Genomic DNA, 19,248 nt, shown 5'->3' with positions numbered 1-19,248 from the left:
AAGCTTTGGGCAGCTCTTCATGCATTCTCATCTTTCCCCACTTCAAGTTGACCGGCAGAGATTTCTGAATCTTGAAATGTAAAACTGAACAAATCTTCAGAGTGTCCAAGTGTGGGTTCATTTGTCTCAGGGCACTCAGCATGGTGGGAGGAAGGAGGATCAGGGTGAGGAATATCCTGGCCACACTCACAGCTACTCAGACTTGACCGTGTGGAAGACAAGGTGGTGGTCACACTGCTCTGGCTTCAATAGTGGTGTGCTGCGGTCCCCTAGAAACTGGGACAGGAAGATCGAGCGAGAAGATGTGAGTCTTTGTTGTTGCCCACTTTCACCTTGCCCACGGCCTTGTCCGTGATGCACCATCAGCATCACGTCCTCTTCCCCGTCCCTTGCCTTAACCATTTTAAATGGACTACTGCACTATTTCAAATGCTCAACACAAATGTCTTTATTAGTAGCGAAACAATATATGATCAGTATGCCTGCTAATCTACGATTTTCCCAACCTTAAACACCAGGCAGGCCTCAGCCTGACCTAACAGAATGTATTCAATTTTTTTTTTTTTTAAAGTTAATTTATGTGAAATAGAGTTGTATAAAATTTGAGTATTACACAGCCAAAAAATAAGTACACCGGCCTCCAATGCCCAAACTTAGAGCACAGAGATATATGATGGCTGTAATGGAAATACAACACTGGCAAATCTGTGGCCTTTCAATTTTTTTTTTTATGCTAAATAGCGCTGTATAGAATTTGAGTATCACACAGCCAAAAAATCAGTACACTGGCCTCCAATGCCCAAACTTGGAGCACGCAGATATATGAGGCCTTTTTCGGTGAATTTAAAACACCAAAAAAAATGGGGACACAAGGGTAGCACACACAACGAGCACGATCGCTCATCACTAATAGTTATACAAACTGACATGGCTAAAAACAAATCAACAATTTTTAGTCACAGCATTTATCTATCACCATAAATAATTTTTGTCGAAAATGGGCGTGCGCTAGTGATGTGCCGTCTTTGAGTGACGGACCCTGGGACGCGGGCTGCAGCGTTTCTGGGTCCGTCACCACTAGCGCAGATAGAGCATCTGCTAGCTCTATCTGCGCTAGCGCAATGGCATGTCGGCACTTGTGTTAACGCATGTGTTGAACGGGCTGCTTTAATGCAATGTGAACTTAGCATTACCCTACTGCATCACCCCAAAAATAATGAACATCTGGTTATAGTTATTCTTCAAGTCAGTGACTGAGTAAAATCTGTGACTTCTCTGCATTTAGTGGTCACTACTCACCTGTGTGGTTATCTGTAGGAATCTCCTCTTTACACTGCTCATCACCCCTCACATATGTCTCTGTAGTATTAATATGGGGCAGATCTTTATCCTGAAAGAAATATTGTAAAAGTCACAGACAGATGAAGACGTTTGGTGAAATAAGTTTGAAAAACAATGAAATTACAACTTCCAACTTATTGGTTTCTTTTTCGAACCAGAAACCTCAATAACCAGAAAATTGAGAGAAAAACCAGAAGACATCTAATGTCTACGATCAGCTTTTTTCAGTCATCTCCAACAAGTATAACATATTCAATGGCCACATTACTAGAGACACCCATTCAGTAGCACGTGGGGTCGCCATTTGCATTCAGAACTGCAGCAAAGAATTGCATCAGATTCCACTAGGTGTTGACATTGTTCCCCAGGAATACTGGCCCCATGCCTACAGGATAGGTTCTTGTAGTGCCACAAATTAGATGAAGGTACTGACATTCTCTGAACAACCTGTTCTACCTAGTCTCTTTATAGTATTAGGATCTGAGAACTGGCGGGAAAACAAGCAAATTTCACTGGCATGTTCCTGGTGTAAAATAGTGGAAAATGCTAGCACCCCATAAACAAAATTTCTGCAGGACAAAGCTTAATTGTGGTGTTTCAAGTTATACTGGTATTACATGACACTGACACAAAGTACTGTGACTTTGGTTAACGCTATGGTTTATTTTTCTCACTTTTATGTGAAAGTTATAGAAGAGTAGCAGTTAGGCAGGGGAGTTACAGAGGGTCAGCTCTACAGCTGGGCAGGGGAGAGTTACAGAGGGTCAGCCCTGCAGCTGGGCAGGGGAGAGTTACAGAGGGTCAGCCCTGCAGCTGGGCAGGGGAGAGTTACAGAGGGTCAGCCCTGCAGCTGGGCAGGGGAAACTTACAGAGGGTCAGCTCTATAGCTGGGCAGGGGAGAGTTACAGAGGGTCAGCCCTGCAGCTGGGCAGGGGAGAGTTACAGAGGGTCAGCACTACAGCTGGGCAGGGGAGAGTTACAGAGGGTCAGCTCTGCAGGTGGGCAGGGGAGAATTACAGAGGGTCAGCCCTACAGCTGGGCAGGGGAGAGTTACAGAGGGTTAGCCCTGCAGCTAGGGGGGAGTCTTGAGAGATGTAGCGTGAAGTTGTGGCACCACTAAAAACTCCTCATTGTTGGCACTTGAGATATTATATTAGGTGTGCAGAAAAATCTGGAATTAATGGGGAGGTTTACCCTATAAATAGAGTTTAGGCTAAGTTCACACTGCGTTAGCAGCAGCCCGTTCAGCACATACGCTAACGGGCTACTGCTAGAGCAAGTGCCGGCGTTTGCATCCCGCTAGCACAGATGGAGCTCTGCTAGCTCTATCTGCACTAGCAGTGACGGACCCGGAAACGCTGCAGCCCGCGTCTCAGGGTCCGTCACTCAATGACGGCACATCGCTAGCGCACGCCCATTGTGGGCGTGCGCTAGCGATGCGTCCGCCATTGCATTCAATGGTGGCGTTAACGGACTACGTTACACCGCGTTATGCCGCGGTGTAACGTAGTCCGTTAAACGGGTCACACTAACGCAGTGTGAACCCAGCCTTAGTTGTAGATTGAAAGTTGAACACAGAAGTGAAAGACTGAGAAGGAAAAAAGGCTGGAGCAGGTTGTGTGTGTGACAGGAAAGGACGAGGACAGCCTGTTTCTAAACTGACCACTGAAAAGTAGCAAAGAAACTAGAGTACAGCTAGCAGAACTTGGGACCAGATCAAAGATCTGTTAAGGAGGTAGAAAAAGCAATTCTAGGAGTTGTTAGCTTAAGGTGCAGAAAGGTAGCTAAGTATTTGTGGGTACCCCAAGACGATAAGGACAAAGGCTAAGGCCGGTTTCACATTAGCGTTTGTAGCAGCTGCGGACATCCTCCGTGAAGCCCCGCCCTCGGCCGCACCTCCGCTGCTAGCTCCGCCTATTTCTGCATGCGGCCGGCATGCGGCCTGTGTACCTATCTTTAACATTAGGTACGCAGGTCGTGCCGCTGTATGCGGATGCTTCCGCATGCGTCGTTTTGATGATGCGGCGACTAGCGTAGGACGCAGCTTGTAGCAATTTCTTTGTTTTTCTGCATCGTCAAAACGACGCATGCGGAAGCATCCGCATACAGCCGCACGACCTTCATACCTAATGTTAAAGATAGGTACACAGGCTGCATGCCGGCCGCATGCAGAAATAGGCGGAGCTAGCGGCGGAGGTGCGGCTGAGGGCGGGGCTTCACGGAGGAAGTCCGCAGCTGCTACAACGCTAGTATAACAACAACTTCGGAGTTTAGAAAAATCTAGGTAGCCAGGACATGGATTATACAGAATAAGTGGTCAGCGTGGAAAAAAGTCAAGAAAAGCGCTATCAGGAAAGATGGACGGCCAGCGAAATGTACTTGATCTAACTACTAGAAACTGTATTACTTATGTGGTTCTCTAGAAAACAGAACATGTTATTTACAAGTCATGTAGTTACTCTTCTCTTTGTCTCTCTTTATCTCTTTGCGACATATACATACACTCATTTATATACACTGTATTTTAGGACTATAAGATGTACCGGACCATAAGATGCACCCCAAATGTTGGGGTGGAAAACAGGAATAAAAAAAAAGATTTTTTAAAAGATGGTGGTCCATTTTATAGTCTGAATTTAAAGTATCTTACCTGGGGGCCGCAGCGTCAGTGGAGCAGGGTCACAGGAGGCATTGTCCCTTCCTCAGGAAGCCGGCAGTGGCAGAAGTGGGGCAATGCTGCGGGCCATGGGGGAGTATGGGGTATCCCAGCAGTATGATGCTGTGGGCCCGATGTCGGCAGTGAGCAGAGCAAGTGTATCATTAGTTTCCTGGTGGCCATTTTCCTAAAACCATGGGCCACTGGAGGCTGTGGTGCGCAGATTGGGATCTCAGCCCAGCCAAGATCTCAATCAGTGCACGCACAGCCACTGGCAGCCATTTCCCTGAAGCCCACAGCCTGAAGAAAATGGCCGCTGGAGGTGGTGCATGGACAGATTGAGATCTCAGGTTGAGGAAAATGGGCACCGAAAAACTAAAGATGCACTCCGCTCTGCTCACCGAGCCCACACCATCGCCACACTTTTGCCGCTGCCAGCTTTTTTTTTTTGTAGAAAAAATGCGTCTTATAGTCCGAAAAATATGGTATACATATACACACGCACATATCATTTAGTAAAATTCAGTTCATTTTCATAATATGGACTGTAATCTTCCTTGTCTATATGTTACTTCTGACGTGAGTGTGTGTGTGAGTGAGAGCGTGTGTGAGAATGAGAGCAAATTAATGTGAGAGTGTGTGAGAGATAAAGTGTGTGTGTGTGATAGAATGTGTGTGAGAGTGTGTGTGTGTGCGTGTGTATGACAGTGTGTGCATGAGAGAGAGTGTATATTATACTATATATACTGTGTGGTGCAGTGACCAATGTTACAGCCAGGGGGCGCTGTCTGTGCACTTCAAAATGCACTTGGAAGCATAATTGTGATGAAACAGTGACTAGCAGTGTTGTGAATGGCCGATATGTATCGCAGAGGTGGGTGGCCCTGTGATGGAAGCCTGGGTATGTTTTGCTCAAGCAGATCTACTGCTGAGGGATTTGTTTACATTGGGAAGGCTTCCAGGTGATTGGAGAGATGGATGGGTCCAGTCACCTACAAACCCACCCAAAGATGCATGTCTGAACACCTAAGATGGTTTTGTGTTTAAGGACCTGTGGTGATGTCACGCTCACCTGACTGGCCATGTGACAGGTACCTGGGTGTGGTTACACCTATGTAAAGGAAGTGTGTGCAGCACATGGTGAGTGTTTGGTAGTCTGCAAGTGTGGACAGACTTCCATGTGTCCTGGACACTGCTGAGTGGCCTGTGTGCTGTAGGTCCTGGATGGTCAGTGTTGGAGGCTCCTGGGAGTGGAGTCGTCCTGGAAGCACCTAGAGAAAGTAGACCTGGACGGTCAGTGTTGGAGGCTCCTGGGAGTGGAGTCGTCCTGGAAGCATCTAGAGACCGTAGACCTGGTCGGACTGTGTTGAGGACCTGGGATTGACGTGAAGTCAGCATGAGGAGTGGAACTCCTGAAAGGTAACCCCGGCCATGGGATTGTAATATATGGCAGAGAAGTTTATCTGCTGCATGAACAGACTGGTGGTCGTGATAAGTTCATGGACATAATGAAAAAGACTGTATGTCATGTGGTTTATGAAGTTTAATAAACCAGATTTGTGTGAGGTACCGTGCCTGAGTGCTTGAATCCTATGCCAAGCGAGTGTCCCCCAACACACTCAGGTAGCGTATCACCACAACTGTTATAAAGTCACTAGAGGGGAGATATGTTTCACTGAGGCTATTAGCTTCAGTGATTTGAAAGCTAGAAGTTTGCTCCAGAACACGAAGAGCTGAAAGGGGTTAAACGGCCATTTTGAGGGTTAGGTTTTTAAGGGAAAAGTTGAAGAGCGGGTGAGAGGCTGTTCACCATATCTCCTCACCAGGGTGGGGTTTAGAAGGAAAATAGTCAGCCTTCTGGGTCATTCGGTCCAGACCCAGCCCAAGTCAACAGTGAGTCCCAAGGCAAATAAACTGAAGAATCGCTGCACGCTTCATGGATTGGGGCCAGTCCTGAAGCCATTGTGGGAAAAATAAAGAATGCTTGGCCATCAGATGGGAATTGACATGTTGGAGATGGAAGTTCAGGCTAGTGTCAGATCATGCGCCCCCGAGATGGATTAGGGAAAGGAAGGGGAAGAAATTTCAGTTGAAGCACAGGCGTGGAAAGCTACATGGTAATGTAGATGCCCTGTGTAATCTTCCCTGTTTGGTGACTGAATGTGGCAAAACCCCCGGCTTTGTGCAGAGGGGGGAGGGATATGTGACAATGTCACTGGCAAAATATTGGAGGGGGATATGTTTAACTGAGGCTATTAGCCTTTGAAAGTTTGCTGAAGCACGCGAAGTGTTGAGAGGAGTTAATCAGCCATTTTAAGGGATGGTTATTACAAAGGTGAATTTGAACTCAAAATGACCAAAAGGGAAGCTGCACTGGTCATCGGAGTGAGGCACATGGCAAATAAACTGAAAAATCAGTGGAAGCTACGTGCCTGGGGGTCAGTCCTGAAGCCATGGTTGAAGATGTCAAAGTGGCAGAGACACTGTCATTGGCCCAGAAACAACACTGCCGAGAACTGCTTCAGCGAAACAGAGACCTGTTTTCGGAGTCACCAGGACATTCGCAGGATGTTGATCATGAGATATGATGGAACCATATGTGTGGGTGAACAAAAAGCTATATTGAATCACCGAAGTCAGTCGCAAGGTGATTTTGAAGGAGGTGAAGAGAATTTTGAGACTGGGCGTCATCAAGGAGTAAAAGAGCTGATGGTGCAGGCCCATTGTCCTTGTGCCGAAGTCAGATGGAAAGTGGCATTTCTGTAACGACTACAGGAAACTAAATGAGGTGTCCAAAAGTATCCGATGCTCTACGACGATGAACTCATTGAGAGGCTAGAATAAGCTAGATACATCACCACCCTGGAAGTAAAGAAAGGGTACTGGCAAATTCTCCTGTCTCAAAGTTCCAAGCAGAGGATGGCCTTCTCTGTACCTTATGGCTGCTTCCAGGATACCATTTGGGCTACAGAATGCCCCAGATACCTTCCAGAGGGCAATAGACTGGATCCTAGCCTCTCACACAAAGTATGCCACAGCTGACCAGGACAACATTGTGATCTTCAGACCGGATTGGGGAAGTCACCTGCAGAAGATCCAGGCAATAGTGGATGAGCCAAGGAAGTTTACCATAAACCCAAATCAGTGCTCTATGGGGTAAAAAGAGGCAAAATACTTGGGCTACATCGCCAGAAAGGGCAAAACAAAGCCGGAAGTGAAGAAGGTGGCAGTAATCCAAGGTAAACCTGTCCTCCAAGAAACAGGTTCAGGCATGTCTGGGAATTTTGTAATGCTATCGGAGATTTATCCCTAATTTTGCCATGATAGTCACACCCCTGATGAACCTTCTTAAAGGGAACCTGTCACCCCCAAAATCGAAAAATGAGCTAAGCCCACAGGCATCAGGGACTTATGTACAGCATTCTGCAGTGCTGCAGATAAGCCCCCGATGTATCCTGAAAGATGAGAAAAAGAGGTTAGATTATACTCTCCCAGGGTTGGTGCCGCTGTGGTCCGGTCCCGCAGGCGCCAGGAAAGGTCAGAGAGGCCCTGCGCCTGCGCACTGCAGTACTTTGCTCTGCCCTCAACAGGGTAGACAAAGTACCCCTGCGCCGGAGCGTGAAGATAAGAAGAGGACGTCATCCTATGAAGATGGGAGGCCCCGGACCGGACCGAGATGCCCATCGGATCGGACCGCCCCCCAGGTGAGTACAATCTAACCTCTTTTTCTCATCTTTCAGGATACATCGGGGGCTTATCTACAGCATTCCAGAATGCTGTAGATAAGCCCCTGATACTGGTGGGCTTAGCTCATCTTCGATTTTGGGGGTGACAGGTTCCCTTTAAAGGCACAAAGACGTCGATGGCCAAATGGTCTTCTAAACAAAGATGGCATTCCAATACTTGAAGCTCGCCCTATGTAAGCAGCCGTCTTGATTGCACCTGACTTCAGAAAGGAATTTGTGGTCCAGATGGATGACTCAGAGGACAAATTGGGAGTCCTGTTGTTCCAAGAAGTAACTGGGGAGGAACATCCCATCCTGCAACTAAGCTCTGCTTGTGTAAAAAAAACTGTGCCATAGTGGGAAAAAAGAATGCTTGGCCAACAGATGGGCAATTGAGGTACAATCTGTTGGGACGGAAGTTCAGGCTAGATCCTGCACCTCTGAGATGGATGATAGAAAGGAAGGACAAGAAATTTCAGGTGGAGCACAGGCCTGGAAAGTTACATGGTAAAGCAGATGCCCTGTCTAGACTTCCCTGTTTAGTGCCTGAAGGTGCCAAAATTCCCGACTTTTTTGGGAGTAATATGTAACAAAGGCATAGACAAAGTACTGGAGGGAAGATATGTTTCACTAAGGCTATTAGCCTTTGAAAGTTTGCTCCCGCACACTAAGTGTTGAGAGGGGTTAATCAGCTGTTTTAAGAGCTAGGTTTTTAAATGAACAGCTGAAGAGCAGGAGCCAGGCAGTTCACCATATCTCCTCCCCACGGGGGGTTTAGAATGTAAATAGTGAGCCTTTTCAGCAGGAACCAGGCAGTTCACCATATCTCCTCTCTGCGGTGGGGTTTAGAATGTAAATAGTGAGCCTTTTCAGTCATTCAGTGTTCAGTATACCTGGAGAGGCTAACTGCAGAGTGGTGCTCGTGTTCATAATAAACTGAACCGTGGGTTTTCAGCAATCCTAAGTGGGCAGGTCCCCGCAGCCATACTGACAGTATACCATTTTGTTTTGCTTTCCTGTTTTGCACAAAGAGCTGTGTTTATTTTTTTTCACACTAGTTTATGCCACATGTATATAATAAGCCAGTGGAAAATTTAAAGAGACAGTGTCCCTCTGCCCATCTCTGTAAGCAGCCAGTGAGCCGATACCACAATGCACACACACATATTTATATATTATATAGTGCCTGGGTCGCAATAGGACATCTCAGTCCAAGAAACCCTTACATTGGAAGCAATCACTGACTACATGACACGGGTCATTATCTTTCTACCATAGAGTAAACAGCTGCCATGAACAGACAAACTTATACCTTAGGGTACCGTCACACAGTGCAATTTTGATCGCTACGACGGCACGATCCGTGATGTCGCAGCGATCGTATGATTATCGCTCCAGCGTCGTAGACTGCGGTCACACGTTGCAATCACGGCGCTGGAGCGATGCCGAAGTCCCCGGGTAACCAGGGTAAACATCGGGTTACTAAGCGCAGGGCCGCGCTTAGTAACCCGATGTTTACCGTGGTTACCAGCGTAAAAGTAAAAAAAAAAAAACCGTACATGCTCACCATCTGATGTCCGTCAGGTCCCTTGCCGTCCGCTTCCTGCTCTGACAGATCCGGCCGTACAGTGAGAGCAGAGTGCAGCGGCGACGTCACCGCTGTGATCTGCTCTCACTTTCCGGCCGGCAGACAGTCAGAGCGGGAAGCGGACGGCAAGGGACCGGACGGACATCAGATGGTGAGCATGTACGGTTTGGTTTTTTTTTACTTTTACGCTGGTAACCACGGTAAACATCGGGTTACTAAGCGCGGCCCTGCGCTTAGTTACCCGATGTTTACCCTGGTTACCAGCGAACACATCGCTGGATCGCTGTCACACAACGATCCAGCGATGTCAGCGGGTGATCAAGCGACGAAAGAAAGTTCCAAACGATCTGCTACGACGTACGATTCTCAGCAGGATCCCTGATCGCTGCTGCGTGTCAGACACTGCGATATCGTAACGATATCGCTAGAACGTCACGAATCGTACTGTCGTAGCGATCAAAATTGCACTGTGTGACGGTACCCTTAGTGTCAAAACATCTATAAACAGATAGAGGATAAAGAATGTGCCAAAAACAAGATCCTCCAACACCATTACTCCACCGCTACCAGTCTGAACTGTTCACCCTAAACCAGAATGTTTTCCATTGCGCACAACATTATTTTGATTTATTTTGCCATATAAAAGTTTTTTCTTTTCTGTTTCCGTTGGTCATCATTGACATTGGAACTTGTCTCCTGCTGCCATGGCCCATCTGTCCTATTGAATGATGACTGCATTCACTAACATTAATTGAACACTAGCGCAGTATTCATCTGCAGTGTGTATAACTGCACATGTTCACAGCACTATTGTTCACAATTTCCTTGATACGTTGTTTTCATCCATGGGATCCAATTTCACTGGATATTTCTCATTCATCACATCATTCTCAGTATACCCTTCATATCATTGCATGCAAAAAATCCATAAGGTTGGCAATTTTTTAAATACGTACTTGTGCTGTGACAGTGTTCGAAGTAATTCAGATTACCAATTTTTCGGACTATAAGACGCACTTTTCCTCCCAAATTTGGGTGAAAATGGAGGTTGCATCCTATAGTTCAAATACAGGCTTACCGGGTGGTTGCTGTGGCAGTGGAGCAGGGTCCCTTCTCAGGAACACGGCGGTGGCAAAAGTGTGGCAATGCTGTGGGCCCAATGTCGGTGGTGAGCAGAGCAGAGTGCATCATTGGTTTACAGGAGGCCATTTTCCTGAAGCCGTGGGCATCTGGAGGCGATCTCAATCTGTGCATGCACCGCCAGCCATTTTCTTGAGGCTGTGGGTGCCGCCACAGGGTCGCAGCATCGTCACACTTCTGTTGCCACCAGATTCCTGAGAAAGTGACCCTGCTCCACTGAACGCACTCTGCTCAATCTCACTACCGACGCAGGGCCTGCAGCATCACGCCGCTGGGATACCCTCTCCTCCCACCCAGGGCCCGTAGAACTGCCCCACTTCTGGAGCCGCCAGCTTCCTTACGTAGGGACCATTCCTCCTGTGGCCCTGCTCCACCGTCGGCGCCTATCAGGTAAGATAATGTAAATTTGGACTATAAGACAGACCACCATCTTTTAAAAGTCTTTTTATTTGGGGTGTGTCCTATGGTCCGGTTCTCATCATGTATTTACATTTACATTACTATTATGTGCTTCACAGCAACTGATGTTTGAGACCGAAACGTTTTGACGTACCACTGTCTGCGATTGAATAATTGGATTCGTATGTACAGCACCCCAGAGTCCTGGTCGTTGCAGTAATGTCGCTCTGCCACTAAGGGGAACGATGTTACGTCTGATTGAACTAAAGGAGTTCACCTGACCAGGTATCACAGTCACACATTACACTTCACACTCCGGCCACCAGGGGGAGCAAAGGGTTCTATGTATTAGGCCACTCCTCACACTCTGGTAAAACTGGGGGTTGGATAGGAAGTTAGGGAGAAGCTGACTGGGTTTTGCCCAGGTAACACCTAGTGAGAGAAGAGGTTGCTTGGGAAGATTCAAGGGGGTCCCTGTCAGGGGTGGGATCCTGACAGTGGCCTAGCGAAAGGACAGATTGTTACGGAGCCGTGCCTGCACCTCATTGCGGCGGCATCTTAAGAAAGGACACGAAGCGAAGGATATTGTGGAGAAGTGAGAAACGAGATAACAGCACAAAGGCGTTAGAACCAGTAGGAGTCGTGCCCCGAGATCGGCAACATCCTACTGAGGTGCGTAGCCGGTGGCCGGAACGCCGAGAAAGTAACAGACTCTACGCATTACTTTAAACCAACGGCAGGACAGTTAACTTTAGGTTGGCTGTCTCACCTTTTTCACCTAATGAAGACAACGGAGGCAATTGTGGGAGAGGGGTGTCTCTAGGGTCCCTATAAAATAACACCAGGCCTACCCCGTCATACGGGTGCGTCCTATCCATATCATCTGGGGGACGGAGAGAGAAAGAACAGAAACAAACACGACAGTTGTGAGGACTATCCCGTGGTGCTCAGCAGGGAAGTACTACAACACCCAGGCGCTAGTAGGTAGGCTACTGATTTCCACCTGCAAAGGGAACTCTGGATGTGCCTTCGGACCGGCCGGTCTCAGCCAGCCCTGTTAGCAGTGCTCTGGATTGTGAATGCCGAAGCCTTCAGTAAAGAGGTAAAGAGACTGCAACCCTGTGTCCTCGTTATTTACTGCGACCTACACCGTCATCTACATCTTTAATTGTGCGCCCCTTAGCAGGGCCACGGACTGGGTCAGGCCACCGTGACATCCCCAGAACCGAGAGAGAGACCCGGTACCGAGTACCCCGCTGCCCTGCGTCTGGGGGCCGCTCCATATAAACATAAGTTGAGTGCAAGGTTCTTCTTCTTTACTATAGTCCAGTTCGTCTTGTAGTCCGAAAAATACGGTACTCAATGTTCCCAGTCTGAAACTAATCACTTCGATTTACGGCGCAGTTAGACACAGTTTAAATTGGACTGAGATCAGAACGCACTGCCCGGCAGCTTTCCCAACCCAAGAGTGCAGCTGTTAAGCTCAGCTTCGGAGAACCACTGAACATTACATGCACTGTGTTCTGATCTCAGTCTGATTTATACAGCCGTCTGTAAGTGCCCTTATGCTGCACTCCACAGTCATGTGTCTAATAAGTTTTAGATGAGAGTGTGAAAGTGTCTCTAATAAATTGGCCATTCAGTGTATAATACAGGCAGATAAAACACAACAGAGCACAAGACCTTCACAGCCTTCTACACATCATATGGAAGATCTCATGACACCTTCTCTCAGTCTACCTGATGATCCTGAGGAACATTGGGATCTTCTTCTTTACAGTTTAGGATAAGAAGAGGACGGGGACATCTCTCGGGTGTTGTCTTTTCACTGGAAAGAACTGTAGAAATCACATACAGGGACTGAATTCATTCTTTATATACAGATAATAGGCTGTGTGTATTTAGTCCTGTCTATTACCTGGTGATGTGAGGGGCTGGGGAACCTCCATCATGACGTCCTTGTACAGATCTTTGTGTCCTTCTAAATACTCCCACTCCTCCATGGAGAAATAGACGGTAACATCCTGACACCTTATAGGAACCTGACACATACAATAATACTGTCATCCCCCGATCCCTCCATAGTGTTACTGTATAATGTCCCAGCATTCCCAGCAGTGTCACCTCTCCAGTCAGCAGCTCAATCATCTTGTAGGTGAGTTCTAGGATCCTCTGGTCATTGATGTCCTCATGTATCAGGGGGTGAGGTGGAGGTCCCGTGATTGGGCTCAGGGGTCTTCCCCATCCCTCAGACACAGGGGCCTGACAGCACTCACTAGGGGTCTTCTTCACTACTCTGTAATCCTGGTTATGGAGAGACACATTAATAAACCTCACTACAGACATTCCCAGAGTCCTCACCTCTCCAGTTCTGTCCATCTGTTATTCCCATAGATAAGAATGATGTAATGTGACCTCATCAGAATCTCTCACCTCTCCAGTAAGCCGGAAGAGGATCTCTAGGGTGAGGTGTAATATCCTCTCCGCCATCTTGTCTCTGTCCCTATCCATCCTTGTAGGGTCACTCAGGAGAATTCTCTTATATAGAAGATCTCCACTGAGAGGATCCGATATTGTAGGGACCTGAATGGGGAGAAGGTGACGATGTAACTTCATAAAGATCCCATGTAAGAAACCTCCGGAGCTGTTACCGGCGTCACATGATCACTACATCCAGTCATGGCCCCGTCCTGCCCCCGGTATAACACACAGTCCGATTATAGTCACATACAGAGATTTATCACAGGCTCAGCTCTTGGGTGGGTTACTTCCCCGTACACAGTAATAGAGAATCTCCACAGACCTCCACCTGCAGAGCTGAACACTAGGTATAATGCTAACATGTGGAGCCGGCTGTACCCTAATGTGCAGAGTCCCGGTGCCCCCCAGGACTGAGTCCTGTCCCCTCTATCACACAGTCCCTGCTCCCCCATTACCGCTCACCAGTGCAGACTTCTCCCTTCGGCTCTTACATGTGGAGCCGGCTGTACCCTAATGTGCAGAGTCCCGGTGCCCCCCAGGACTGAGTCCTGTCCCCTCTATCACACAGTCCCTGCTCCCCCATTACCGCTCACCAGTGCAGACTTCTCCCTTCAGCTCTTACATGTCGCAGCTTCCTACATGGAAAACCCTTCACTTCCTACAAGCTCCATCCTGCTCCTCCCCCATGTGACTGATCCCATGACTGTGACATCATCACAGGTCCTGGAAGCAGAACTCCACAGGGTCACAGAATAGAGGGAGAATCTCTGCTCAGCATGGGGCAAATGTTTCTTCCCCTCTAGCGCCCCCTGTGGCCACAGACAATCCCTCTTCTTTCTGCCCCGGCAGGAGGAGATGTCGGAGGGGGCATGAGGGCAGTGAGGGGCATTCAGCAGACCCCCAAGACTGCAGGGCAGAGACCCAAATCCGGGACGGTTGCGACCTATGGAGTTATTTGCGTTCATCATTCACAGTCGGAGCAGATAGAACTTTCTCATGTTCCAGAATCTTCTCTATGCGACATCTAGCGCGGTGCAGAAATAATGTTTTTCTGCAGGATCCGCACCGAACCACGTAACAACAATGAATCTCCTCTGGTTATTACATTATTACTGAACTTTTTATGTAATTTCCCCATTATTTGATGCAGTTTTGGTGCAGATGAGAAGCCGCGTTATTGTGTTTTTATACCACAAAAAAACAAACATTTAATTCTGCAAAATTCTGACACCATTGCATAGATCAGGGACAGTTCTAATTGGAAGGAGAGAGTGCTTGTTCAGAGCTGTGTGTGCACAGCTGAATAGATCAAACTCCTCTAGCGTTGATACTGGGGCGGATTCTGAATGGAGAGCGGCAGAATACAGTCTCTAGGCAGGGCTTAGGGCTTTGCAGTCCGTTGCCAACTATATATCTGCTGCATGTGACCACGTTTTTTTTGGAGGGGTGGGGGGAATTGACTATATTATCATCCATAGTATTACGTGCTTTGTAGTACACTTCTATCTATATATATAATTGTCTGAGGGGTACTTCCGTCTTTCTGTCCTTCTGTCACCGTTATTCGTTCCCTGATTGGTCTCGGCAGCTGCCTGTCATGGCTGCCGCGACGAATCAGCGACGGCCACAGTCCGATTAGTCCCTCCCCTACTTCCCTGCACTCACTGCCCGGCGCCCGCTCCGTAATCTCCCTCACACAGGGTTAATGGCAGCGGTAACGGCCCGCGGTGTAACGGGCTCTGTTACCGCTGCTATTAACCCTGTGTGTCCCCCAACTATTTACTATTGATGCTGCCTATGCAGCATCAATAGTAAAAATATGCATATTAAAAATAATAATTAAAAAAAAAAACCTGCTATACTTACCCTCCGCCGCCTTTCTCGCTCCTCGCCACGCTCCCCGGACCGCTCCATTACAAGTGTCAGCTTGCGGTGAGGTCCTGTCCCAGGGCTGGTGTGCGGGAGGGACCTGCCGTGATGTCACGGTCATGTGACCGCGACGTCTTCATAGGTCCTGCTCCCACCAGCCCTGGCACTTGCAATGGAACTCGGGCTTCAGGAAAATGGCCGCCGCGATCTCAATCTGCGCACGCGCGGCATCCCGCGGCCATTTTCCTGAAGCCGAGCACTACCATCTGCACAGGATCCCAGGAAGAGGAGAGGCGGGACGCAGAGGAGCAGCGACAAGAATGGTAAGTATAATTAACAAAACACTAAACAAAGAGGGCACCATCAGGCTAATAATTACAGATGCTCAACCCGCAGCATGTCAATACAGTACAATAAACCAAAACAAGAAAAAGAGACATGCAAAACTGCAGGGATCATCTAATATTCAAAATTTTATTAAGTCATAGTCCTTAAACCACACCACTCACAATATAAAAACATTTAAAATACATAAAAGACAACAAAAGTCTACCCAAGAGAATAGTGGGAAGACAGATCTATACACACAGGAGCGGACCCTTTTATATATATACCTCCATACTTATGATATAGCAAATAAATCTCCCTGAAACAAATATAATAAGACTATATTGGTACCCAATATATAAGCATACAAAATTCACTAGCTGAGATAATACAAACAATTAGTTCTGTCCTAATCACTCAGACTACCAATAAAGTGCCACAGCTAAATATAAGAAACATCAGAGATCAAAAAAGGTTATGGTTAACTGGCTGTGAAGGCAATATTAAAGATCTAGTGACAAATCCTGCTTCTGGTAGAGAATGTACAAAGATCCCTAATGGACATGCTCATACCATGAGGGTGGCCAGGGAGGCTGGAATAAAGAGAAAAGGGACCGAATCCTGCGTGGTCGACCCGACGCGTGTCGTCACTACTGTGACTTCATCAGGGGTAGGTATAGTGCGATAAACAAAGGACCCCAATATATATAGTACTCACAATTTATTATTCATAGTGCAGCTGCAGCTAGAGAGCACGCCGTCAGACATGCTGGTTTCTTCAGCGTCCCGGAAGTTACTACTGCGCATAGTCAGGCGTTGCCAAGGAGACCCTGCAGTACATGTTACACTGCGCAGGCGCCGTTTTACAGCTAAAAATAGTGCTGATAGACATAGCGGCTCCTTCAGCATACAGCGATCCGCTAATGCGCATAACTAAGTGTTGCCAGGGAAGTCCTATAATACACATTGCATTGCGCAAGCGCTCCCACTCATATAAGATTATCGCCGAACATGTTAACAAATATACCGGCTCCTGCAGCATGCCGGAAATTACTGCAGCGCATCGTAAGATGCTGTCATGGATACCTGGCAACGCATGTTACACTGCGCAGGCGCTCCCACTTAGAAAATTTAGGTATAGCCTTCCCCAATACAAAAAGTGTACGAGACTGGCTACCTCCAAAATGGATATACAATATCCTGAATTATCCTATCGGCGATTTTTGGGAAGATTTTTTATTTTTTACTGAAGGCGGACTCCATAATAATTGCACATGGTAAAATAGAAACAAAAGTAAATAGTAGTATATATAACATTATGTAAGTGCTGCCATGCAAAAGCTACTGCGTATAGCCCAACAGTAGACCGGTCACCGTTAGACTGTGCGTCCTATCCAACAATTATTCCATGTGCTTACACCAACACCCCAGCACGGAACAAACCCAAACCAATATTATCATGTATCATATGATTTACCAATCCGGTAAATGGAAGAAAGAAAAATACCCCCATAATGGAATATAAAGGTAATCCTTAGTCAGAAATATTTAAACTGTATGAAGTCTTAAGGCGGCATCATATACAGATTAATTCCAAAAATGTTTAAATCCTCATGTACCAACAATATTCCGGAAGACAGATAAGGCACCTGGGCCCTCCTATAAGATCTCACACTAAATTCACTCAAATTCCAGACATGCCTTTACTACCAAAAAATTGTACATAAGGAGCTAATGAGACTAAGATACTTATTAAAGGGAGAATACTTCACCAAGCTGGAATGATCTCATTATGTCAAAAGTTGGAATATACATATACGGTGGGCTATATTGGGTACCAATCACATGTAAAAAATCATAACTGTTTATAATAACCAGTGAACAGAAGCTCCTCATTAAGCCCAGCCGGAGAAAGGCTCCGTAATTTATAGATCCATTTGGACTCACATCTCAACAACTGATTAGTTAGATTCCCCCCTCTAATAGTTTCATATATGCCTTCTAATCCCATAATTTTCAAGCCTCTGATATTACTTCCATGTACTTCAAGGAAGTGTGCCGCTACTGAGGTTAGAGTCTTCCCTTTCTCCCGATCTCTTTTCGCCAAACTGATGTTGGAAAGGTGTTGTTGACATCTCTTCCTCAGCTCCTGCGATGTCTGGCCCACATAGATTCTGGGGCAGTCACAGAGAATTGCATAGACGAGATTTCTCGACCTACAGTTGAAAAAAGATTCCGATTTAATTGGAAAAGGTAATATAGAGATACATATTTGTTCCCGTGCTACTAGGAATTGACAAATATTACACCCCCCACAGGGGTATGTACCACGGATCCGTTTACCCGTTCTTAATTCCCTTTTTGGTCTTTGGTAGTGGCTATGGCAAAGTTGGTCTTTCAAGTTCTTGGCTCTTCTCGCCACCACTTTGGGAGTAGGTGCAATATGCAACGAAAGTTTTGGCTCACATAGCAGAATATTCCAATTCTTGTTCAGGATCCCATATATATCTGACCATTGATTATTATAAGTCGTGATAAGGGATAAAGGTCGAGCTGAATCACGCACCTGTTTAGTGAAGAGGCTTTGTCTATCCCTTTGTTCAGCTTCTTTGAAGGCTCTTGACACGATTTTTTTGGGATATTGTCTGTTGGTGAAACGGGTAGTTAGATCTTTTGCTAACCCATAAAAATCTGTTGTTGAGCTACAGTTTCTACGGAGTCTCAGGAACTGACCTTTTGGTATTCCGTTCTTCAAATGAGTCGGATGAAAGCTGGAATAATGTAGAAGGTTGTTCGTTGCTGTCTTTTTCCGATAGAGGCAGGAGGAGACCCGATTTTCTCTTATGGTTAGTTTAATGTCCAGAAAATCCACAGTCGATTCTGAAATGGTGGAGGTCAGATGAATATTTAAAGAATTAGTATTTAAATCAGCGACAAACTTTTTACATTCCTCAAGTGTTCCTGTCCACAAAAACAGAACGTCATCTATATAACGTCGCCAGGTGGCTATTTTACTTGAGAACATCACATGTTGATAAACCACCAACTCCTCCCACCAGCCCAAAAATAGGTTCGCGTAAGAGGGCGCACAACGCGCCCCCATAGCAGTCCCAGTGATTTGCCTGTAAAATTTTCTATCGAAGGTGAAATAGTTTTTATCGAGGACAAAATGAAGCAACTCCAACAAAAAGAGATTATGCTCACCATTCTCCTGATGTCTCTCCAGGAAGAATGCAACTGCTTGAACACCTTGATCATGGGCTATGCTAGTATATAAAGACTCCACGTCAAGACTAACCAACAAAGTTCCTTCTGGGACCTCCAAAGGGAATTAAGAACGGGTAAACGGATCCGTGGTACATACCCCTGTGGGGGGTGTAATATTTGTCAATTCCTAGTAGCACGGGAACAAATATGTATCTCTATATTACCTTTTCCAATTAAATCGGAATCTTTTTTCAACTGTAGGTCGAGAAATCTCGTCTATGCAATTCTCTGTGACTGCCCCAGAATCTATGTGGGCCAGACATCGCAGGAGCTGAGGAAGAGATGTCAACAACACCTTTCCAACATCAGTTTGGCGAAAAGAGATCGGGAGAAAGGGAAGACTCTAACCTCAGTAGCGGCACACTTCCTTGAAGTACATGGAAGTAATATCAGAGGCTTGAAAATTATGGGATTAGAAGGCATATATGAAACTATTAGAGGGGGGAATCTAACTA

At 46.6% G+C, this 19,248-nt stretch overlaps 1 protein-coding gene and 1 long non-coding RNA gene across 2 annotated transcripts in view; both read right to left on the bottom strand.

The window, feature by feature from the left end:
- LOC143767226 (uncharacterized) overlaps window positions 1-13,967 on the bottom strand; it is a 40,944-nt gene extending 26,977 nt beyond the window's left edge. The window contains exons 1-6 of the mRNA XM_077255391.1: window positions 13,924-13,967; window positions 13,283-13,432; window positions 12,974-13,153; window positions 12,768-12,891; window positions 12,590-12,687; window positions 1,300-1,390 (exon numbers count right to left, since the gene is read on the bottom strand). Of these exons, the coding sequence (XP_077111506.1) occupies window positions 1,300-1,390; window positions 12,590-12,687; window positions 12,768-12,891; window positions 12,974-13,153; window positions 13,283-13,360 (571 nt within the window). The 5' untranslated portion in view covers window positions 13,361-13,432; window positions 13,924-13,967. The remainder of the gene's footprint in view (window positions 1-1,299; window positions 1,391-12,589; window positions 12,688-12,767; window positions 12,892-12,973; window positions 13,154-13,282; window positions 13,433-13,923) is intronic.
- Window positions 13,968-15,583: 1,616 nt separating this feature from the next.
- On the bottom strand, window positions 15,584-18,399 carry LOC143767336 (uncharacterized). Its single transcript, XR_013213697.1, has 3 exons — window positions 18,260-18,399; window positions 18,093-18,171; window positions 15,584-17,742 (listed from the first exon to the last, which is right to left on the bottom strand). It is a non-coding gene; the product is annotated as an uncharacterized LOC143767336 (long non-coding RNA).
- Between the last annotated feature and the right edge of the window lie 849 nt (window positions 18,400-19,248).

Source organism: Ranitomeya variabilis, chromosome 4, assembly GCF_051348905.1.
Source record: "Ranitomeya variabilis isolate aRanVar5 chromosome 4, aRanVar5.hap1, whole genome shotgun sequence".
NCBI classification, from domain to species: Eukaryota; Metazoa; Chordata; class Amphibia; order Anura; family Dendrobatidae; genus Ranitomeya; species Ranitomeya variabilis.
This window is presented reverse-complemented; position numbering and strand designations above follow the sequence as displayed.